Raw genomic sequence first — 24,505 nt, forward strand, 5'->3', positions numbered from 1 at the left:
TTCAGCTAGATTCAATAGTTGATTTTGATTGTATAGATAACTTGCAGACGAGCACACGTACTTAAACCGGAACCATGTTTGTCATTCAATGAGGTTGAGCATCCACATTATTACACGCCACAATTAACCATCCACATGTTATCGGCCTCCATCTTGTTCCTCTGCCATCAGAGAACATTGTCTCGAAAGGCGAACGCGACAAGGGTACTTATCCGAATTTATTGCTTTATTGTTAGTTGAGAGAAATTACACTTGTTGACTCATCTCCACGTTCCTTTACGAAGCCGCTAAAGGCGGTGACGCGGATTTATCTCTTTCAATGGAGGAGCCAAGCGCGTGTGTGACATCATCGGCTGCAACGTGTGCCTGGAAGGGAAACTCTTTGTGCACGCGAAAGTGTGTTTTCGACGGCGAACTGGAAGGAAAGAATGGATGCAGAAAACAATGGTCCGTGCATGCACGTATGCGTTTCGCTTCTTTTTTTCTTTATTCGTTTGGATTTCCCGTCTGCACGACTGTGCCCGTCGCAACGAGCCCTCCTTTTCTGCTGGAGGAAGTTGACCTTGGTGCTTCCAGCGTCGTGAGTTACTGACTGTTTTTCACGTGATTAGTTAGTGAACGCGCCACAGACCTAATGCACATATAAACACCTGTAATACATAGGCGTGCGCACGGGGGGCAAGGGGGCAAAGGCCCCCCGAATCATGGATGTCCGCAGATTTTTTCTACGAAGGGACAAGCAAGGTATTTTTCCATGAGGCATATTACCCCGATTATAGTATGGCCCCCTCAAAAAACACCTCTTGAATTTGAAATTATCGCATTCCTGCATCCCCATTATAATAATTAATGTAAATTACTATGACTGAAATCAAATTATACGTGTGAAAATGTACTTTTAGGTTGACATTCGATTTCAAAGGGGGATATGTGGCCATCCTTGTCCCCTTCCAGGCGTCCATGCCCCTATATTATATTTTCACCTAGACATTTAGGATAGAGGAATCTTATCGCCATTATTAAACGATATTATACACTTAAAGAAAATGAAGTATTTTCAAACAGATGAATGTTCAAAGCAACTACAGGGAAAGGGAGTGGAGTGGCGCAACTACAGGGGGGCAGGGTGAATTGTTCCCAAAACTTGGACGGAAATGAATTTTAAGGGGGCAAACATGATAGCAAAGGAAAGCAAGACTAGCAGAATCTAAGAGTAGCAAGACAAAATAATACTCAAGATGGAATTAATCTTCACGTCTATCTTGCATTATTTCTTCCAGACGGCCAAGAGCACCTTAAGGGGCACAGAACTGCAATTGCCCCCTCGATTTAAAATTTTATATAAATAAAAATACATTTCGTAAAATTTTCTGCACGCTGGACGGTCTAAATGAAAAAAATTGTAAAAGAGAATGCCATGGCGCTCCATTAAAATTTTTGCGCCATATTAAATCAATACTGTTTTCATTTTGCAAAAATTTTTATCCGAAAATTTTCTTGCTAGCTTTGCTCGCAATTTCTTTTCTGTACTGCATTGTAAATTACCAGGGAGAGAAGTAAGAACAACTAAGTGCTACTGCTAAACAGTCGGGTGGGGTGTGGGGGTGTATATATACACATACGATACCCATCAATGCAATAGAACTAAATCAGTGAGATAGAATTATGTTTTTCTTTCCCAACTGAACTTTCATCAATGCTTTTGCCCCCCCCCCCCTAATCACAGGGTCTATGCTGTAATATTAATATTAACTATAGGTTGTGGATGTCATTCACTAATGGTAAACTGTAGGCAAGGCCGTTTGTAGGATTTTTTCTCAGGGGGAGAGGCAGCAGTGCTTAAAGTGACGGAAAGGTAAAGAGATGCTTTCCCCCCGTTAAGAGAAATCTCATGAAGCATCCCCAGGGCTAGGATAATTTGCTGCTGTCTTTCACGGTACCCCTTGTTCATGTTTTCAGGCTACAATTTCAAAATTTGAATTGTATGAAGTATTTCCAGATATCTCACGGGAAGGGGGGGGGGGCAAGCACCCCCTGGCACTCTCTGTTGGTTCAAGTATTGATTAATGTGTATTTGTGTGGTGAGTATTTCATTACAAATATAAGCATAAATTTACAAGACTTGCTTAAATATATTTAAGAATTACATTATGATAAATAAAAACACCTGTTGTGGAATCGCAAAATACAGTTTTCTCACATAATATTGGTACATAAATCAATGGAAACTTCCAATTTTGCATAACTTCAAGGATAATTACACTCCCCAAAAGTGTCACGCGGTATTTTTGCAGACTCCGCGAGCGATCAAAATGCCGGAAAAGTATCCGTAAATAAAATACAACCAATACTTTCCGATACCGATACCTCTGGTTACGATACATTGTTCCTAATCCAATTCTGAGAGGTTCATGAACCTTCGACCAAATTAGTAGTTCAGTTCAGACAATCGTGTGTGAAGAGGGTTGCAGGAAACATATCGGCAAAGAGTTGTACACAGCAAAAGCCAGTATTAACAGTGATGTTCATAAACAAACGATCGATCAATTGACGAGGAAAATGCAGACTCTACCAGGACTCGAACCGGGGTCCTTGGCAAACCGTGCCATTACTACCAACTCAGCTACTAAGCCAGACTTGGTTTCGCCTGTTTTGTTTCTTTCTTCTTTTTGTTTCCTCTGTTTTTCCTGAGCTCAGTTTCCTCTCACTTAAAATTTTTACGAAGTACATGACCTGTGTATGCCAAATTATAAGATGAAGAGAAAATATACAGTTCATTACGAATCAATGAACAACTATTGTACGAAATATGTATCGTTAGATGTTACGGAACTATACGAAAAGCCAACTAGGAAGGCGGTTGAGCATTCTGGCTTGCGATTGGAGAACGAGCGCGCGCTGTTGCCAAATCGAACGCCACGGGAATTCTGTCGTGTACACCGTACTGTGCATTTTGCTGGCTACGTCTGGGCAATGTATCACACTACAAGTGACCAACTGGTTCAAGAACTGTGGGGGGGTCTTTCTTCTTCTTCTTCCTCTCCGGCAATAAACGGGGGACAAGAATTGACAACAAGGCTCGACCGCTATTCGTTGAATTTTCGCGGACTTGACCACAACGTGTCTGCTAACCGCCTTTCAAGTTACGTTCCCACTAGTTCATACGACTCATCTCATTGATCCGTTCAAAAGAATCGATTCTCAAAGCAGACAAAATTAGTTTGCAACACAAGACTTGTAGTTCTTAATGGTTTGGGCCATCCGTGTCTACGAAAGTGAATGCAACAAAAGACTGGGAAGAGAGGAAAAAACTGATGAATGAACATGGAGATGAATGAAAGAAGCCTTGCGTAGGATGAGATGCGACTTTACCGCTTTTTACCTCCCTGAGCAGAGATATTATTTATGGTCTGTGGCGGAGCCGGGTTATCTGATTCCCCACAGCGTTCACTTCCTCTCCACAATTTATTAACCGGTAACTCTACTCTTTCCTTGCCAATAAATCTAATGTTAATATTATTCTGAAGGGATGCTCTGCCAAGACTTGTGACTGCGTATAATACACTCGACGACAATTTTCTGTGTCCCGCATGAGATTACTGGTAATCCAACTTAAGCACGAAATCTGTGGCGGTATGAACCAAATCGGACCACCCCAGCTGTTTTCGAGTAGAGCTACTTCCAATCTTCATAATTCAAAGTGGGAAAGAAACTTTTTATTTTAAGTTATGTGGTGTACGTTCTAAAGTAAAATGTAAAATTCTTGATATTTAGTAACCTACTATCGAGCCATTTCACATCGGAATTCGGCAGCAATTTAGGAACAATGATGATATTCCAGGTGCGAGTTTTCCCACCGATATCCTGTCAGCTTCTAATAAATGAGGCAACCCTGGTGGGGGAGGGAAAATGCGGCAGGAGCGTGGTGCTCATCACATCACCTCCATATCTTCGCCATCATCAGGTGGGCAAGGATGGGCTGTAGCCGAACGTGAATTAGTCTTAATCCATCCTCTTTCCTAACTAAACATTATAGAGTATTCCATAAGTCAGTTCACTAAAGGAGACCGATTTAGGTAAACTGACTTTCGAAACACCCCGTACATGAGACATTTTAAAAGTAGGATAATAATAATTTTAATATGAGGACTAATCATTCATAGTGAGCCTAGATTCACACACACACACCCACACACACACACATGCAGACATTCCTCAAAGTTTTAAAGGACAATCATTCAATCGTAGTTGTAAAAAAAATTGTTTCCCAGAATGAAATTGATAAACACCAGAAAATTCCACGAACACTACAACAACAAATTCAAGCAAACAAAGAAAACTGCAGTTATATTTTCCTAAAATAAAAAACAGTTACTCCAATAACGCCAATTTTAATATGCTTTCTTTTTTTTCATCCGACTTCGACCTGTACAGTTATTTATTTCATAGATTTCCGTACCGTACACAAAGCAGGAACAATGTGGCATTGTTTGTGTTGTTACAGTGAACATTAATTAATAAGTTGTTGTTTCTGGCTTATCTCTGAACTAAGAAATAAAAACAATCACACGCACGTACTGCTAAACTGAGAATGGACTGTTGGGAGATCTGATCTTGATTTTATATATATTTATAAAAGATTTGAACACAACAATACATTCGGCATTAATGTGGCGTAACGTAATCGTGTTGGAGTCTTTCAGGATGCAATTGTTACTGTAAATGGTCTGTTGACAACAGCTGGTGTATTTGCTTAGGAGAAAACAGTGTCGAGAGAATTGGCATATCTGTCATTTTGAACTACGGGCTGTCAAATACCATTATGTATCTTCTTTATTTGTATGGCTGATTTACTTGAAACCCATGTTATCGGCTGAATTTTTATCCTTAGTATCTAAACTCACAGCAATTTAGGAAGTCACTTGAGCTACACTTTGAAATGGACGCTTTAAAATTCTGTAAGTACGAGTATAAGGAGTAGTTTAGTGGGTGTTGGAAGGGTTACATCTCCAATGTTTTGATCGTGGTATGATAACTCCAGTCAACTTACAGCTTTGAGCTGTTGTTTTTACGAGCTAGATAGATACTTTGGGGAACCGGTCTCGTCTTGCATTTCAGCAAAATTCGTAAACACATTTCAAGATGCCATTAAAAAATCTATATTCTCGGTTGCTCGTGTTCTAAATTTCCAAATTTAGCTTTGAATGAAAAATATGCCTCACCAAACATATAAACACAAATATTTCAAGCTAGGAATAGTAAAAATTTAAAAATGTTTAACAAACTTAAAATATTGATGAGCAAATATTCAGAATGTTTACGAAATTACTAAACTGGGAAGCAAATGTCATTTCCTGCTCTGGCATGTTTCAAAATTCTCAATATAATATTAATTTAATTTCAGCAACATGACTGGCCTCAGAGAACGTTTGCTGTAGGAGGTAGGCTGAAATTTAAACGTTTCAGTTTCGTAGAATACGTGTGTTTACTACAGAATCTTGTGTTAACTACACGAGTTTCGCTAGCAGTGCATGGACGGAGACCCTACCCCCCGCACCTCCAGTGGCAGCAGAACCTTATTTTTTCTCTGCACCTCTACTCAAGATATATTACATTACCTTAAGATTAAGCGAATCAGGTGCACTTGAAATGGGTTTCGATGTGTAGTACAAATAGAAAGAACATGCGATGAATGTATAAGAGATCATTGCTTCTGAAAATTCAAGCGAACGCATGCAGCAAAATTTACATTAGCAACAGCGCAGCAAGCGTAAGTGGCGTGTTGTGCAAACAATGCCGCTTAAGCTCATGCTAAACAAGAAATGTTGCGTCCCGCGTCGACATGATAAAAATTATTGGTCTGGGCGTTGTTCGACTCTAGTCTTGTTTACGGCACATCCAGCTGTGAACCATAATTAAAGCAACCTCATATTTCACTCCATACCGCTGCACTGCTTGAGATTTCTTTTTCCTCAGCAGCTCGATTCTTTTGTCCCTCACGCAATATCATATCTGCCAACACTGACAACGCGCCAAGTGTGAAAATTACCATGCCTGGCAATTGTGCATGCAGGATGAGATTTGACTTTAAAACGAATTGCCCGGTTTTGCTGTCCGTTTCAATGAACGAGGGTGAGGAAGCATGAATCGAAAGCTATACTTTGAGCGTATTTAAAAATGATAATCTTCTGTTATGTAAAGTAACAGCACGTTCAATTAGCCAAGTCGTGACGTATCATTCACTGCATGTTGTCTTGGCTGATTTATACTTGCTTCTAGAGCTTGAAGCAACCATACGGACATACTCGTAGTTCTTTCAGGTGTCCTAGACTGTGGGATTTACACTCCGTTTGTCCTTGTGTTATAAATTACCTTAACAAATGTCAAATGATTGAAAGATTTTACGATTACATTCTCAAGTTTTTTACGTTTAAATTTTCGTTCATTTTATTGCATTTCCTTGTGTATAGAGACGTAGGTATACTATGTCCAAGAATTCTGAGCAACGCCATTCGTAGCAGCAGACGAGGGGAGAATGCAAGGGGGAGCAAAAGAATGTGCCCTGCTGCAAACGGCTGGTAGCTGCAGTTGCTTTGTCCTCTCCATGAAATCCCTTTCCCTCTCACGCGTTCAATGGACGAGTCCTCTCGAGCCACTGCTTGAGCAGGGAACTTGTTTTTATTCGCTTAAACTTCTATAAGAATTTCTATGCCCAGGACAGGCACCCTTAGTTTGATATACTACGCCTCAGTTTTCTTAGTACTTGAAATTTTGTTTTAAGTCCATTTTAAGCTAATGGGGACTGGACATACAGCTTAAAGTGGGACCCGAGCCACTATGTGCTTCCAGCAGGTATCGAACCTGGGACCACTTGATTACGTTACGTTTGATGTACGCAAATGTTATTCTCCTTGCAAATACTTTGGAGCCAACAGCAATTCCCCGATTCCGTATGGAATCTGTAGGAAATCTTTTATCAGTTTGGTCTCTTCTGCGCGTGCTCCCTTGCAACTGTACCAAGTCACTGATTAAAAAAAGACTTTCCTCCGACAAAAAATTCGAAGTCAGTATTAAGCCAGATTTCTACTTGGCATGGGGATCCGTTCGTTACTATGAGGTGTGCCGCGTAAAATTATTACAGCACACAGAGAACCGCTAATAGAATATTATTTTTTACTAGAATAACATTGCATAAATGATGCTTGTGCTTCAATTATAATCTTATAAACGCACGACGAATTATAATTTTCTAAACTTAGTATGATTCTTATGGAAACACTGTATTGAAGGCAGAGCAAGCATGATAATTTTCAGTCTCTCTCTATACTCTGTCCTAACTATCTGTAGAGCAGACGAACGAGAACAAGTAATGACGCGAGACGGCTCCTGCAATGAAGAGTGAGAGGAACGGGATTGCGTAATGGGAGGGTGGAAGTAACTGGAGTTACCCGCTTTCAATGCTTCGCTCTGGCTTTGCTCACTCGATTTCCCTCTCCTTCTCTGCCACTATGCGCGGCCCTGCTCCACAGTTAGCTGGGACACGGGATATATATGGCGGTAATATTTTCAGGTCGTTTACTCCTTTCCGTTTCTTTCCTCTTTTCTCAAGGTTCTCAGTGATCTTCCCCCTTCCCTACACCCTGTCCCGGGAATCTCTGGAGGAAGCGGATGAACCAAGTGCCCTGAGCAAGTACGTATGACTCGACAGGACTCGACCAATGAACGCGTGAAAGGCGGGAGTGGGTGAATGGAGGGGAAAACGCGGCTGCAGCTACCAGTCGTTTGTATCACTGCTTTCCCCCTTGTCTACCGTTACGTGCACCCTTGTTCCACAGATTTCCGAGAGAGTATGTAGCCTATGGTTGCGTATTGATTATTGAACGTTAATCTTCTACGTGCAGGGTGGCCACTAGAACGAAAATGAACTACAAGTTTATAAAATAGAAGGGATCGACATCGAGGAGGCAGGATGGGAGTTGGAGGTCAGTTCAAAACTGAGATGTTCAATGGATACCCTGAAGAGGAAGCTTTCATGTTGCCGGGATATCCTGAATATTGACGACATGGGGGAGTATGCGCCCAGACAACATGAATCACACTAAATTGAAAAGGAAAGCCGGTCGACCTTGTCCTGCGGATTGACTTTACAATCCCGTGTTGGAGGATCGCCGCTACGGTTCTTAATATACAGGCCCCCGCTGCACACAATCCCACCTGACCGCGGGCTGGTAGATATTCAAAAGGTATCACCACACCCTCTATGAAGTGGGAGGAAGTAACGTTATGCTTATCTCCTCTCTGCAGAACTGGAAAAAAAGGGAGAGGGGTGTGCCTGTCACCATACACCAAGGACAACCTAACGTGTGATCAAAAATGGTAGCCTCCTGACAACTTCAATTATACATTAGCAGTTTCGGTGAGCTGATAGAGATTAATAGTGGAGGCCATAGCACTGAAAGAAGAGTATTTTAGTATAATTAGAGTACAGATCTCTAACGGTACGCACGCCTTTTGCCTTTTATAGCATTGCTGCTAGAAAAATCCATCGTTCACGTCTTGGCTCTTGTAGAGTACCCACAAGGTGTGCAGCAAACCACACGAGTACTGTATTCGTCTATAACTTCTGGCAGTTATGCGCACGAGAGAACAATTCTTTCAAGGTTCTAACTCAGAAATGTCTTCTTAAACGATCGCCTGCTGCCCACTCGGTGTGGTTGCCTTGCCCATGTGGGAAAGTTTTATGTCGAACAATTGCTCAGGCGTGTTTTACAACTCTGTTTAACGAACTCTCAAACCAGAAAACACTGACGACACGTGTACATGTTTCATGTTTTGCTCAAGACTCTGGTTAGTGTTACCTTTCTTTTCTACCAATGAAGAAGTATGGCAACTTGAACTTTCTTCACAAAGTGCAAGATAAATGTTTCAAACATGATCACAAGGTTGTAGAATCCGAGGTTGTACTGTGCAACTTCCTTGTGAGATGTTAAGGATTAACTTGATTTTATGATGATCGCTTACTGAATATCTCACAATGTCGATTTTTATTTTTCATTAAGGTTAAATACATATAGGTGGACCCTAAGAACACGTTTTTGTATTCGGAAATTTTCATGTTGGAGTTCCTCACAAGTTTGCACAAGACAATCATTCCGGACTATTTTTCCAAATAAGATTGTCCAAGCATATTCAACTTATATAACGCGTAGAGGATAAATTAATTCTAATTCTGTTAAAATTATAATATTCTGTTTCCGAAATAAATAGTCTCCATCATGTGATTCCATCAATCATCGTTTTCATTGTAGACACATGTATACCAAACAAGCCCATCTCCTGTGATATATATAGGGTGTTTCTGTGACCGTGTTACACACTTGCAGAGATGATGGAAGGGAACAAATGCACGCAACAAAAGGAGATAGGGTACCCTGGTCCGGAAATGTCTCAGTCAAAAGTTACAAGCCAAAATCTTCGAAGGGCAGGCAACCATCCACAACGCGGAAGGGAACCATAAAATATGTATGGGGAAGTAGAAAACAAACACAGAAGAATCACTGTAGTCGCTTTAATGAGTATTAACTGCAACCATCATTACAGCAGTTGTTCAAAGTGACGCCACCTGCCTCGATGCAGGCATGACAGCATTGCAATTAGCTCTGTCGCATCCGCTCTAATATCCCAGGAGTCGTTCGGACCAGATCACAGGCTGCAAGGATTCTTGCCAAGAGTTCCTCTACATTAGTCACAGGTGTCTCGTAGACAACACTTTTGACATGACCTCACAAAAAAAAATCAAGTGGGGTCAGATCAGGTGAACGGGCAGGCCAAGCAATAGGTTCGCCTCTCCCTATGGGAAGGTCTGCGTCAGAATATCACGGCCACCAGCTACGAAGTGGGCTGGGGCCCCATCATGCTGAAACCACACGCGTTGACGAACGAGAAGTGGGACATGCTCCAATAACTCGGGGAGGAAGTCTCTCAGAAACACAGTGTACACTGGTCCAGTTAATCGTGGCGGTAAAAATTAAATGTTCGCCGACAATGCCCGCTCACATGTTTACAGCAAATCTGTTTTGACGGCCCTTCACGATTGTGGCACGGGGATTTTCATCGGCCCATACATGGCTATTGCGACTATTCAGCATCCCATATCTCGTGAAACAGGCCTCATCAGTGAAAAGCACACAGGCATGGAACTGGGGGTCGAACACACAGCGCTGCAGTAACCATTCACTAAACACGACGCGGGGTGCGAAATCAGCTGGACCCAAGGCATGGACACGCTGTGGATGGTAAGGGTGCAGCTGCTGCTCCCTCAGAACTTTCCAAACAGCATAATGGGCCACACCAATTTCACGTGATCAGCCCATGGATGGTTGTCTTTCCACCCGATCCAGCACTGCTTCTTCAAGGTCGGGGGTGTCCTTGCAGTTCTTTGTTCTCCTTGCTCGTTGAATTGAAGTCGCACTTGCCCCGTTTCCTGTAATCGTTGGAAAAGTCTGGGATGTCTGCGCCGTGGATATGTGGTCCGATACAACCTTTCTGCTTCCCTACAGTTCCCATTGGCTCATCCATTCACAAACACCATATCGCCTAGCGTATAATATACTCCATTGCTCTGATTGCAGCCGCGACACTTGTGCTTCTAGACTACACACGTCGAGTTTGACGTCACGTCTTCTCCAGGGCATTCGCGGTGGATTCTTTCCCTTTTCTTTTATGTTTCCCTCCGCGTTGTGCGTGGTTGTCTGCCCTTCGAAGGTTTTGGCCGATGTTGGCTTGTAACTTTTGACTGGGACATTTCCAGACCAGGGTTCCCTATCTCATTCTGTTGTGGCGGTTCCACATCCATCATTCCTGCAAGTCTGTCACACGGTCACAGAAACACCCTGCTACATTATAATCCATAAATACAAACAATTCTAATTGCCACTGTAGAATAACAAAACAAATAGTACAATGGGATCCATGAGTATTACCGTGCATATTGTCCATCATCATGTTCGTGCACATTATTTGACCCAATAAGAGCTTCAAGAATTAAAAGAAAACTCAAAACAAGCTGTTGACAACTTCTGCACCAGCATACATAAAAATCCATAGATTAAAAACACATACGTTGTAACATAAAAATTAATGAAAATAGTCATGGACAATTTGCACGGTAATACTCATGGATCTCTCTGTACATGAACAAATTCATAATTAATCATCCGATGTGGCAAACAAAACAATCACTAGACATTTAAATTTTGCTGATGGCGTTATTAGTGTCCTTGGATCTTAGGTTAACGAAAAACACCGGTTAAACTACACCAATGTCTAAGAAAAGTGCGAACTAAATCGTTTGAAGGCTATCAGTTATGCGCTGCTAGTTTATAGATTGTATGCCCCCAATCACAGCATGAAATAAATACACGAGCCGTGAAAGTGCCCCACCAGAAGTGAAAACGGTAAATGGGACAGCCGTGGGCAAGAGACGTGGGTTGGTAATTGTAGATGATTAGATCTTTCGTGCTGGTCTCTTTGTACATTGGCACAAGTATGTACACATCTTTAAGAAGCTTAGCTATCGACAATATGTTCAGCGTCTACAATACAAACATGGCTCTTTTCTGTAACCATCCATTAGTTCATATAACTTCTTAAGTTATTAATTTACATATTTTTTGGAAAAATATTATCTTCATTATATATATATATATATATATGTATATTGAAGATTTTATGACTTTGGACTAAACTTACCACATGTCAGCTGCTGTAGAAATAGGCTCGTAGTGAAGTATTTCAGGAGCTGCAAGGAAGAAGAGAAATAATTATCAATAATGGCAGTGGTCGTTAAGACACAAATTATTACCAGTTACGACCAGATACCTCAATGTCCAAGTTCACCGAGAACACCAACCAGTTTTCGGTCTATATTTGCGAAACCGTGAGCCAAAACCCGAGAAAAATATACATAAAGAATTATATAATTTTTTTTTTCTTCCATTTGTCAAATATTCTTCACCACATTCTGTTTCTGTGCTAAACTTCAGCAAAAAGGAGGCTCCAGGAGATAATGTAATGTATTCCAGTAGTTGTGTGAAAAATATTGATTCTGGTTGTAGGCTTGTATTGTACTTCATTCATGTGCTTTTGGGTTTCCAAAGGAAAAGGCCTCCACGTTCAAAATGAAAGTTATTCTACCTCCCTCTGAAAGGTGAAAATGTTTTTTTAATATTTTTGTAGTTGCAACGGTGGAACTAGGAGGCCATCAAGGGAGTAGAATCCCCCCATAATATACTGTATTTACGCGTGTGCCCTACGCTGCACCCTGCTGTAAGTCTGCACAAGGAAAGTTGTTCTTACAGGACCTTAATAATTATACAATAACACATGATCACCAAGAAAGCAAAGTTGCTTGAAAAGGGAGAGTGAATGAGAATGAAAATGGTTTACTGTTACTTATCGATAACTAATGAATTAACTAGTGACAATAGTAGAAGAGGGTCTACTGCGTAGCCAATTAATTAACCCTTTCGCCTTTGGTGCGAACGGACCGGGTTCGATTCCCAGTGAGAGCCTTCAAATTTTCGGTGTTGACTCAGCGTCGTGAGGACAATTGGGAAGCTACTTGAAAAAGAAGTAGCGAGCTCCAGTATCGAAAGTCAGAGAACTGCGACGATGGGACTCGATGCGCTGACCACGCGTCGCCCAATGAAAAAATCGTTCTGGCAGGCTCTGGCCCTTAGAGGGCTACTGCATCATGGAGTTTAACTTTTATGTAATAGTAGAAGTATGAAGAAAGCGAGAAAAGAAAAGTGATGTTGATGGCCTCGTAATAAACATAGGGAGTAAAAGGATGACGTTTAGAAAATTCACTATTATTGTGAGATATTTGCACTGTATACAATTGCAAAAGCTTGTGCTATATAAATAAATTATCTTCTATATTTAATCATAAGAGGCCGTACGGAGGAGTACTGAGCTCGTGTTGAGAGAATATTATCCCATGCCGCCCCATTCTAAACAAATGGCTCTTGTATCAGATCTAACATGATTCATACGTCACGCACGCATGTAAATCTGCATGCCCACACTTGATGGAAACAACCCGACGCTTTCTATATTACTGTCATTACTAAGTTCACTACCTACGAAGGTCTCAGGCGAATTTCAAACGTGAGCCTACGCCTTACCGAAATTTGCTCTGCCAAATCACTTTTCCGCCTTGATAGCCCACGTTTGGGCTCCAGCCAGGTGCGATGTATGCGATGATTCATTCTTCCGGAGATGACCCAGATCTTGAGGAGACACTACAGTTTCAAAGCATTGTCTTTTCTGGTGGTGAATCCCTAACCTTTCCCATTGTTGTTCCAGTTGTCGCTTTGAATTGTAAACAAAATGCAACCCAGACACTTGGGTGCAGTTCATGTGAAACTTCAAGTGTATTTTACTGTGGCCAAAAATTTTAGCATTTTCCTTGTCAAGCCTCTAAAAGGTTATGGGATAGCTTTGGTCAAGGTGGAGGGGTTATAAAATTTGGACCCCTAGTTTATCCTTTGTTTTGAGCCCTGCCGACATTATTATTATTATTATTAGTTTTGTTACCATCCTACTTTACTTTCACTAATTACTTACTCTGCATTAATAACACTTGTAAACTTGAAAATATAGACATAGGGTAAGGTGGTACATTTTCGATCACAAAAAATAAATTCAATATAACTTGAAAAATATAGGCAGCAAAATTACAGTTTTTGTGCCAATGAAATGTTTACCTTTTCCTAAAGACGCTGGCATATCATGCCATTTTTAGTTCTGCTACTGTAGACAGCAGAACGAAATTTCGGTCCGATAAAATTTGATTCTTATTGTACCTAGGTAGGTACAAATCTGATCAACGTGCGGTACAATTTGGATCAACATTTAGTAATGGAAAAGTATCCTTAATATATACTACAAGCGCAACTTCTTCTACGGCGTAGCCCTACACGAGCAAAATAAAAACAAACTGCATGTTCTGTTAGTTAAATAACTCTGTTTGACTACTCATCGTTACATAATTCAAAATATTAGGAAAAGTATGTATAGTTATGCCTAAAGTATTTTTTCCGTTCTCTTAATATTAGGCTACGTTGTAAGAACTACTCGGATATTATATTAGGGCAATAATTTTTTAATTTTTTGCAACATTACAATATTTTATGTAGCTATATTATTTTAAACATAATATGTTTTTTTAAAAATATACAAAGACAGAAAGATTTTAAACAGAAGAAGATCTTTATGTAATATTTATAGATAGGTCTATTTTTAAAATGAAAAAGTCAGAAGGATTTATTGACGTGTTCCTTGATTTGCTGTTAGAATCATGAAAGGAAGTCCAACATCAATCCTGGAAGGGGAAAGAACACCCGCTGCTTCTTGACGTGCCATCGTTACTTTGTTTTGGAGGGTGGCAAATTGTTGGTTGGTTGGTTTGGTGTTTTAAGTCCACTTTATGCACAGTAAGGCTAATAGGGACTGGACCTAAAGTATAAAGTGGAATCCAAACCACTTGTGTCTCCACCGGGTATCGAACCCGGGACCCCTTGATTACAAGACGACGACGGAGGGTAGCAAATGGAACAATATAAAGTTGCGATGCTCCGCGTATAGATAGGTGTCCCTCTAGAATGCTCTGCACGGCATTTTCGAGAACTCTGGACGAATGCTGTTGATATACCTTCTTCGGTGTACGTTTGCGAGGCATCTGTAACAATAAATTGAACAACGCATTTACTTTGTGAAGTAATGTGTTGCACGCATTACGGTAATGAAAGTCAAACTGTATACCTCGTTGATCGAAATTGTACCATTTCCGCCGATCGAATATGTTGTGCATGGAAACAAATATTTCTGTAGTTCTCTTATCTCTCACCATATGGCTACAGATGTCACATGCTACAGCCACCAAATGCTTGTCCACGTTTGACCTGAATTTTGCTGTCCTACGTTCAAGCATAAACACGGGACACGCAAAATGACAAGCAGACGTTTATACCTAGGTATACAAAGCACCTATTCTATCTACAACGTACTCACTTTTCCATACAAAATTACGTCTGCTTCTCCGGGTTTTCCGTAAAATTTCTCTATGTTTCTGCATAACACACCTGACACCCCACGGAACAACTCTCACTCCTCAAATCAGCGTCCCCAGTAACAGGAAGCAAAATATTCGACTTTTTAGAAAGGGTGATCGAAATAGTACCTATATCGAAAATGTACCACCCTACCCTATCTGATTAAAAATTAATCATTAAAGTTAGTTTCGTTTATAAGCGCCACTTGCAGTATGCATTTCGCCACAGAACACTAATACCGCACGCGCACCAAAGAAAAAGAAACAAACACTACATTACGGTAGCCACACTGGCCGCGAACTGAAAAATAAGGATGTTCACTTGACTTCCAATTGTTGGCATTGAAAATGTTTACATTTGTTTCTTCGAGGATCAATTTTTATATTTGAGCATTGTTGCGTGACCTCTGAAAAATAGGATTACGATGCAAGAAGTTATTTAAAACGCTATAAACTCCTTCCTTCTACCTTCTTTCATGATATAAAAGGACATGGCATTTTGTTTTATTTTGTTATTACTTCACAATATTAAGGAATTTAAATAATCGATGGTCTTTGTCACTTCAGCGTCTCATTTTCATGCGGCCCCTAGTGGTAAATCTTGGCTTTGGTCACGATTATCTCGAAATTCAGAAGACAAAATATGTTAAAGTTTTGCCTGAGCACAGAAAATGGATGTTTCTAGAGAATCACTTTTTGATATTTTCATTTACTGAATTAACCTCCAGACAATTAATTAATTAAATTCACTCCTGAAATATTTTACAGTTTCTTGCCAGGAGCTAACGATAGGAGAATCCACGTGGCAGATGTCTGTTGGGAACTTGGCCCTACTTAGATTAACTCCACACAGTACATCGACGGTAAGAATAAAGGTTGAGGAATAACATGTTGGACCAAAAAATGCCAAAACTGTCTGATTTGTGTAAATGTTAAGTTAAAGAGGGATTGTTTTTTATTCTTCACAAGAAATACAAGGGGTTTAAACACATTTGTTGAAATTATTTTTAATAGCTTTATCTATCTCAATATAATCACCATAAAGGAACATATACTCTACGAGACTATGGAGAATCTTTTCAATATTCAAATGTATCTTATGCATCTTCCCTTCAGGAACTATTTAAAGAAAATATATTTTAAAGAACTTTGTACTGAGAAGTATTCGTACCAAGACTCTTTGAAACTTAAAGACAAGATTTTGTAATAGAAAATTAAACATTATGGTACGATTTCAGCATGTCACTTTGCGTAAGGTGTAAGTCAGGTATTGTTACTAAGGATTTTACTGACATATCATCAACTACTACATGGATGTCTGCGGTCTTCCCGATAACTTAGTGATGACGTCGTCACCTTGTAATCAAAGGGTCTCGGATTCGATACCCTGTGCTGGCGGATTCCACTTTAAACTGTAGGTCCATACTCAATTAGCCTATCTGTGCATAAAGTGGACTTGAAAACAAGAACTCACGAATGTCTGTCTTTGAGGAAATACTTTCCTAGTACATTGGTAATTTACCAGTGTAATCTTCCATGATGAAAACTTATCAATACATAAAACAGAATGTCCACAAAACAACTAATATGCATTTGATTAATTCGTTGGTCGAAGTAAAAAAATATTTCACTCACCTACGTAGTCCGGAGTCCCTAAGATTTCTCTTATTTCTGCTCCCTCCAGGATGACTCTCGATATCTCAAAGTCGCACAGCTTGATATCGCAGTCTGGGAAAGCTCCCATCATGACCAAATTCTGTGGCTGCAACAAAGAAGAAATAGTTAGAATTTTTCGAAGCCTGAAGCAATCAAATTACACTGCGGTTGCCCGAATTAAACGCGACAAACAGGTCAAAATAAAGTTAAAATACCACAGTCAGTGGCGGCGATCGGGTTCCAAAACTAGGAAGACAAGGTGTCAAAACTGGGGGGAAGGACAGTTTACTTTCCCTTCGTAGATAATGTTTAGCATAGTGCGGGGGCAAAAATGGCAAAAAGTGGGGGGTGCAACTGCCTCCTCTCGCCCCACTTAATCGCCGCCACTGGGGGCAGTACAATTTTGCTCTCTTCTCCTACAATATCGACGCCTCGACTCTCAGCCAACAATTGATATTTTAATTGTACGGACAGAGAATTATACAGCAAAACGGTGATAAGCTTTCCTTCCCTAAAACTCATTCCTTTCGTAGACAATCTGAATGAAGTCTACCCTTTCAGATATGTAAAAGATGGACCAGTAGGTATAGAATACTGCAGGGGAGTGGTTGGTTAGCGTATCGGATTTGTAGTAAAATTACAGATCTGTCGTAGGTTCGATCCCCACTACCAGCAAAAAGAAACTTGTTCACCTGAAGACGAGACAATAGGTGCTCTCTCGAAATATAGTGTTAGAATAAGTATAGTTTAAAGCACTTGAGAATGGATAATGTTCAATTAACATTGCATGCTAATGTAGAACCACTGTCACTAACATTCAGAATGTTATTATGTGAACTCCATATTTCGTGCTAACCATACAAGGGCAGCAGATTATTCTGCAGTGAATTCGTGTCGCCAGAGCTTTGTTTGCCTGTAGTAATAGCACAGATACGTTTATCTGTAGTAATAGTCAGTGTACGAATTAACGGGAGGATGCCAGAGATTTTCCCCACACAAAAGATTTTTTCAAAAGAAAATTATTTTTGTCCCTGTCAGGGATGTTTTTATCCCGCTGAAAGAAAATGGGGTTGAAACCATATAGTATACCATTCCTTAACTACGTAACAAACGCAATTGAAAAATCATTCGTGCCCATTAATGGCCCAGTCATCAAAGATTTCCCTGCCGAAGAGTACGCAGCCTTGTGGAATTAAACAAGGACATCAATCTGCAAGACCAACCTCACCAGGCCGAGACAACAGAAGGCTGTTTTCCACTTAAGTTTCCATGGCATAGTGCTGATATTTTACACGAATTAAAGTGTTCACAAGAAACTTTATAGGTAGGTTAAATGGACGTTAAGTTTGAACTTCGCATTAGGAATTTCGTGTTACTAGTTCGATATTCAGTGGCGGCGATTGGGTTCCAAAACTAGGGAGGCAAAGTTCCAAAACTGAGGGGGGAAAGACGGTTTACTTTCCCTCGTAGATAAGGTTTAGCATAGTGCGGGTGCAAAAGTGGCAAAAGCTGGGGGCAGTTGCCCCCCCTCGCTCCCCCCTAATCACCGCCAATGTCGATATCTATCTCTTTTTATGTATGCTCTTGGATCTTCTTAGAATGTAAATACACTCGTACTAAGTGTTTCTAAATTATGTGTAAATGTTAGCGTAAGATTTAATGACGTAGTTTAGAACCGATGTTCTAAGGTATTTAGAAACGCAAGGCAATATGTTAGTTTGCTGACCATGAACATATGTACAAATTTCCACATCTAAAACAATGTACGTCGCAAATTGAAATCACAAATACGGCCCCAAGGCTTAATTCGCACAGTTGTAATAGGAGACAATACATAAGTCAAAATGATGGACCCGATTACAGAAATTTATTCTGTGAAATCTAATAAACATATGTTATTGTGAGATATGCGCTTCGAAAGGTTAACTTTCAAAGTTTAGTTTCCACGCAGTGTCTCCACTTTCTACCGCTAGGAGTCAGCAGCGAGCAGGAAAATGGCGTTGACTGGAGAACAGAGATCTTTCTGTGTGCTTGATTATCATGTGAATAAGACTGTGATTAGTGTGCAACGGCATTTTCGTACCAAATATCGGAGAGAACCACCTACGGGGAATGCCATTCGTAAGTGGTATGAACATTTCAGAGATTAGGGCTGCATCTGTAAACGAAAATCGACTGGCCGTCTGGGGAAGAGACAGTGGAACGAGTGGGCACGTTTCGTGCGGAGTCCACAGAAGTCCACCTACCGGGCAGCAAGAGAACTTCAACTTCCACAGAAAACTGTCTGGCAGGTTCTGCGGAAACGTTTACAAATGAAACTCTACCACTTGTAACTAGTTCAAGCCTTAAAAGACACTGATTATGCTTTGCGCGCGTCCTTCTGTGCTGATTTCCTCGCATTAATGGAAACGGATGGGTTCTCTGAGAGGTTAATTTACAGTGATGAAGCAACTTTTCACCTTTCAGGGAAAGTGAATAGACACAACGTAAGGATTTGGGGAACTGCTAACCCCCATGAATTTTGGAACACGAACGCGATTCTCCCAAAGTGAATGCCTTTTGTGCCATTTCCCATGAAAAGATTTATGGGCCCTTTTTCTTCCATGAACGTACTGTGACAGGACTGTTTTCCTTGATATGCTGCAACTATGGCTCCTTCCACAGCTTGCAGAGGATAGCGCAGATTTCATTCTCCATTGGATGGTGCTCCTGCGCATTACCATGGCAGCGTTCGGGACCATCTCAATGGGGCATTGGAACAACATTGGATAGGCCGTGCATCTCCGGAGGATCGACCTCTCCTTCATTGGCCACCTCGTTCCCCCGACTTGACCCATGTGATTTCTTCATGTGGGGTTTTGTCAAGGATCATGTTTACGCACCACCACTTCCAACAACATTGGATGACCTCCGTGCCCGCATCACAGCAGCCATTGCTGATATTGACCGCAACATGTTACACAAGGTTTGGCAGGAGATAGACTATCGGCTTGGTGTGTGCCGTGTTACGCGAGGTGCTCACATAGAACACTTGTGATTTGTTTGAAAAAAACTTTGACAGTTTACCTTTTTTAGCACATGTCTCACAATAACATTTGTTTATTATATTTCACAGAATAAATGTCAGAAATCGGGGTCCATCATTTTGACTTACCCTGTATACTGGCACTGAAGAACTTTTACACTCTTACCCCTGATACAGGAACAGCAACTTTTACCAACATTATTTCAGTCTCTCACCTTACGGCACCTTACACGCAGTGACATCCCGGAAAGATTAACAAACGAACCATCTCGTTTTCAAGAGAGACCAGTTGCTGCATTGAAGATTTATCACGAAAGGAAGATGTGCGTCCATCTGTACAGTTGGTTCGAGGTGTGGTCGACCAGCCACGCAGGTGAATAACCGATCATCCTGCGTCCATCCTCCCCCTTCCCCCTTTCCCTATCCATCCGCGATCGCACGCCGATCTTTTTGATCGTGAATCAGCACATTATGTAAACATCGCCAATTATGGGAGGCGCTGACAGTACCGAGTCCTGTTATCTCTGGACACGGTGGCTTGGACTGCGAATGCTTTTTCCTCGTGTCTATCTGTGGAAATCATGCCTAGAATAAAAACAAACGTCGATCGCTTTGATCTAGCGTTATCTTCCGGAGCAGCCTTGGTAGCAAGCGAGCAAGACCTTAAATGGGTGGTCTTTTGGCATGTATCAATGAACATACCCTGCTTTTTCTAATGTATTTCATGCCGCCGTAATGACTGAGTCATCCTGTCCTCTTTGCTCGGTTTTATATCTCGGATCCCTCCGCCTTTTACGGTGTTAAGCATATACAGTAGTTGCTGAAACTGTTGGAGCCATGCTTACGGCACCAGTATGCATCCATCTATCCGTAAAAGCATCTGTAAACAGTGGCGTCAACTTAAATAGGCCTGTGGAGCTCGAGCTCACCCAATAATTAGCCTCTTATTACATATTATATTAGAAATAAAGTTCCCGCGCTTTAGAAAACAAAATGTTTCATCATTATACACTTGAAGAATTCTCACAACTTAATTACTTACTGTTATCAAAATATTTTATAATACATCATCGGTTACATGTGCAGTAAGATAATTTTCAGTGTCCTGTATTATTTATAGCTACTATATGAGGTCACATGATTACCTGTATAAGGAAAGTAGGGGAGGATAAGGGTTTAAAACCAGGATGAGGATTGACAAGCGCTAAAAAAATCTCTACTCCAAATAGGGAGCAAGAAAAGCACCGAAAAATACAAAAAGTGATGAAAATCGACTGCCATAATTTTCTCGCATTAGGCATTTAATAGCTGTCTTCTTCAAAATAGGCACTTAGGACTAAAATAGGAAAAAAAAACGCCTTTATAAAATTCATGTGTTCTTCTCAGAAATGGCCTGAAAAAGTTCTTAAACGTAAAAGCCTACATTTTCTGGCCAAGGAACAAAAAAGGCATTTAGGGAAAATTCACAGCCTACGTATAACAGATATTATTATTGCTTAAAATTATAAAATATTTTTTCCTGCCTTGTCTGTACGCCGGGAGTCAGGTTTACAACTAATCAAGTTTCGCGTCTCATCTAGCGGATACTACCTATATTTACATCAAATTTTCATCGAAAAGAATTTGACAAATAAATAAACCTCACCAGAACTCTAATATAGCGGCGACAAAAACATGCAACACATTTGCTTCAATAGTGGTTACCTTTGCATTTTGTGTCATTCCCCGAGTACAATGCTAATTTTTCTGGCTTCGTTATGGAGCATATACATGTGATGGCCTTTTCCGAAGAAATTTTGTGCATATTTTGACAGTTTCAGTGATTTTTTGAAGGCACTGTTTAGTGTATATAAAAACTCTTGGTAATTTAATTTGATGACCATGGCAAATGGTAATATAAGGGAGAAAACCTGTTTCTCCTTCCCACAGTTAGTAATAAATGAAGAAAATTCCCTCAAATACGTTATCTCAGATATTATTTTATTTCTGAATAAGTAATAATAACAATTTTCAGTGCTTTTTCTTATTATGACCAGTAAAGAAACCACATATATTTATTCCCCCACTTCTTGCAGGAAAGTAGTGAAATCTCGCATAGGTGATCGTCAGTTCGTTAATTCCATACCTGCACTTTAATAACGTCGTCGCCTTCTGATCAAGGGGTCAATGGTTCGATACCCTCTGGAGCTACATAGTGGTTCGGATCCCACTTTAAACTGTAGGTGCAGTCCCGATTAACCTATCTATTCATAGATCGGATTTGTAAATAAACTCAAACTCAGTCCGTAAATTCGAGAAATTTATCTCCGAAACCCCAAGGAAATCTGGGATAAAGTTTTCCAGTTTTCAGTACATGCTACAGTCGAAAAGCTTTTTGATGAAGAACTACTACTATGAGCACAGAGTACAATGCCTGCAAAAAGAACAGGAGACTACGATATCTAAAAAGGATAGATCCCGACGCGCACATTCATGCATTTGGCGAATCATTATAGAGGATGCGATCTTTCTCTCATCTGACAAGGTAACGCCTACGAAAAAGGGGCAGGTGTACGGTTCGCAGCATGTAGCCGTGCTGATTTATGAAACAACGTCTCTTCTGTAGCTGTGTGCTATAATTTTATTTTTTTTGCGGTGAGATGGCAGCACCGCAGAAAACGATTTAACTTACGTGTATTGAGAGGAAAGTATTGCCCGAAACTTTTACGGCTCTACATGCATATGCCATTTTAAGATGACATTTATTTCTTGTAAAAATACCTCAAAAGCGTCCCGTTTTCGATTCCTGCTATTCGTCACAATTCATTCGTTGAGGAAGGTTTGCTGCACAAGCTGCTTATTACACAAGAGTCGAACTTCAAGCTAGTGGCGACTAGTAGGACATTTATCACTGTAGGAAATTATGGTAAACAGACCAAGGAAAGTTTTCGAAAATGCGTTCAATTACACAGTCACATGTAGCGCTTGTACCTTGCACTAGAAATTGCAATTAAAATGTTAGTTACAGGCCCTCTCCCTGCCTGTTGTGTGTGAATTGAGGACAGCTTTGCCAATAGCAACCTCCTGATAAGAAAAAGTGTTGTTTCAAATCTTAAATTACACTAAATGCGATAAAATTATTCTAAGGTCTATAATTATCATTATACATATAATTATTATCAATTTATCATTATCATTTTCTGATGAGTGTGGTAGTTTTAAGTTCAATTTATGCAGCTATTTTGAACTGCGTTATTTATTATAATTAAGCAACATTAGAAATTTCGACCATTCAATAAAATGGGTTCAGTATAGTGCTTGAAAAAAGTTGAAGAAAATTTGACAACAGGTAGCGGCGTCCGTTTGCTTAATTTGTGATCCCCAGCTTTCTGCCGATTTCCTTTCAATGTTTTCACTTATTAAATCGGGAAGGATAAAGAAAAGATGAAAACAAGAGGATGGGCCTGTAAAAGCTTGTCGTTTGGTTTTTGTTTGAAACAAGTCCGCTGAAGAAGTACAAACAAGATCCGTAGATTTTTTTAAAAATAAATATTTCCTCAAAATATCTTCATTAGAATTCAATTTCTCTGTTTCCCAGGGACGCCGATTTTGAGATGCTGCTGCATTTTACCATTATGTCAAACACAGAGTGCTATAGGTGCCAACGAAGTTCAAATTTTGCTAGGTTTAGAACTATTGTGCTAGGATTGGCATCACTGATTGAGGAAACCACTGGAGCTTCCTCGCGGAACCGGAATTGGGCAACCCCCTCCCTCCCTTGCACTGCCCCTCACCCATCTGGGTGTAGTATCAGGAGAAAGTTTCCTCGGCCGCTCTGCGGCAGGCAAAAATGGTCGTTTTGGGCAGCGGATCTGGAGCGAGCGAGTGATAGCAGATTGACTCTTGACAGTTGAGTAGCGAACCTACATTGCGTTCAAAATTTTATAACGGTCATTAAACTTTTAAAAAGTAGAGAACTGGAAATAAGTATAAATGAACTGTAGGAAGTTCCTCACTTCCTACATGGAAGAATCGCCCCTGCTTCAAGCTAATCTGCTGTGCTTAGCACAGCACGCTACGACACCAGGAGTCCCGGGTTTGAATCTCGGCGTTCTTTACGAGTGTCACTTCACCATGTCATCACTCATCCTCATCGTTTCGATTAGCCAAACTGACAGAAAATCAACGTATAATAACCTAATTTAATCCATTAATCGAACTTCTTATTTTAAAAAAAAATCCTGACACTTTTCTTCAGCAGAAAAGCAACTTCAAAACTTGAATTTCCATCTTAAACAATCCTAAGCAGATCACTGATATTTGAATATGAACAATTGTTACATAGCTTGTTAAGGGGGCGAGGTACATTTTCACATAAGGTGGGTATTGATTTTAATTCTGTCGAGTTGTTCCAAAGTATTTGAAAGAGAACAGTAATTTATTTCTCCTTGTGGTGCACTTGTAAGTTAAGTATTATTATTAGTAAAACCGTCATTAATAAATATGTTTCGACTCCCATCTACTCTTATTGATATAATCAAAACGCTTGCATTTCAACTTAAAAATTTCATTAATCAGAGTATAGTGGGACCACAAACGAAATGACTTTTGCTGAGCTGCATGTCCTGCACATCGTACTCAATTCGGAGGGGTAGTTCGTGGTCCGAGCTGAACGGATTGAGGGGGAGATGCGTGAAGGCTTCTTGCCCAAGGTTATTTTCTTTGTGGTT

General features: G+C 40.4%; 1 protein-coding gene across 1 annotated transcript in view; it reads right to left on the bottom strand.

Moving 5' to 3' along the window:
* The window catches only part of LOC145986471 (uncharacterized), a 169,043-nt gene that overhangs the window by 8,451 nt on the left and 136,087 nt on the right, over positions 1-24,505 (bottom strand). The window contains exons 4-5 of the mRNA XM_083120518.1: positions 16,751-16,877; positions 11,752-11,800 (exon numbers count right to left, since the gene is read on the bottom strand). Coding sequence (XP_082976644.1) covers positions 11,752-11,800; positions 16,751-16,877 — 176 coding nt within the window. The remainder of the gene's footprint in view (positions 1-11,751; positions 11,801-16,750; positions 16,878-24,505) is intronic.

The sequence above is a fragment of the Lepisma saccharinum genome, chromosome 4 (assembly GCF_977018435.1).
Source record: "Lepisma saccharinum chromosome 4, izLepSacc3.1, whole genome shotgun sequence".
Taxonomy (NCBI): domain Eukaryota; kingdom Metazoa; phylum Arthropoda; class Insecta; order Zygentoma; family Lepismatidae; genus Lepisma; species Lepisma saccharinum.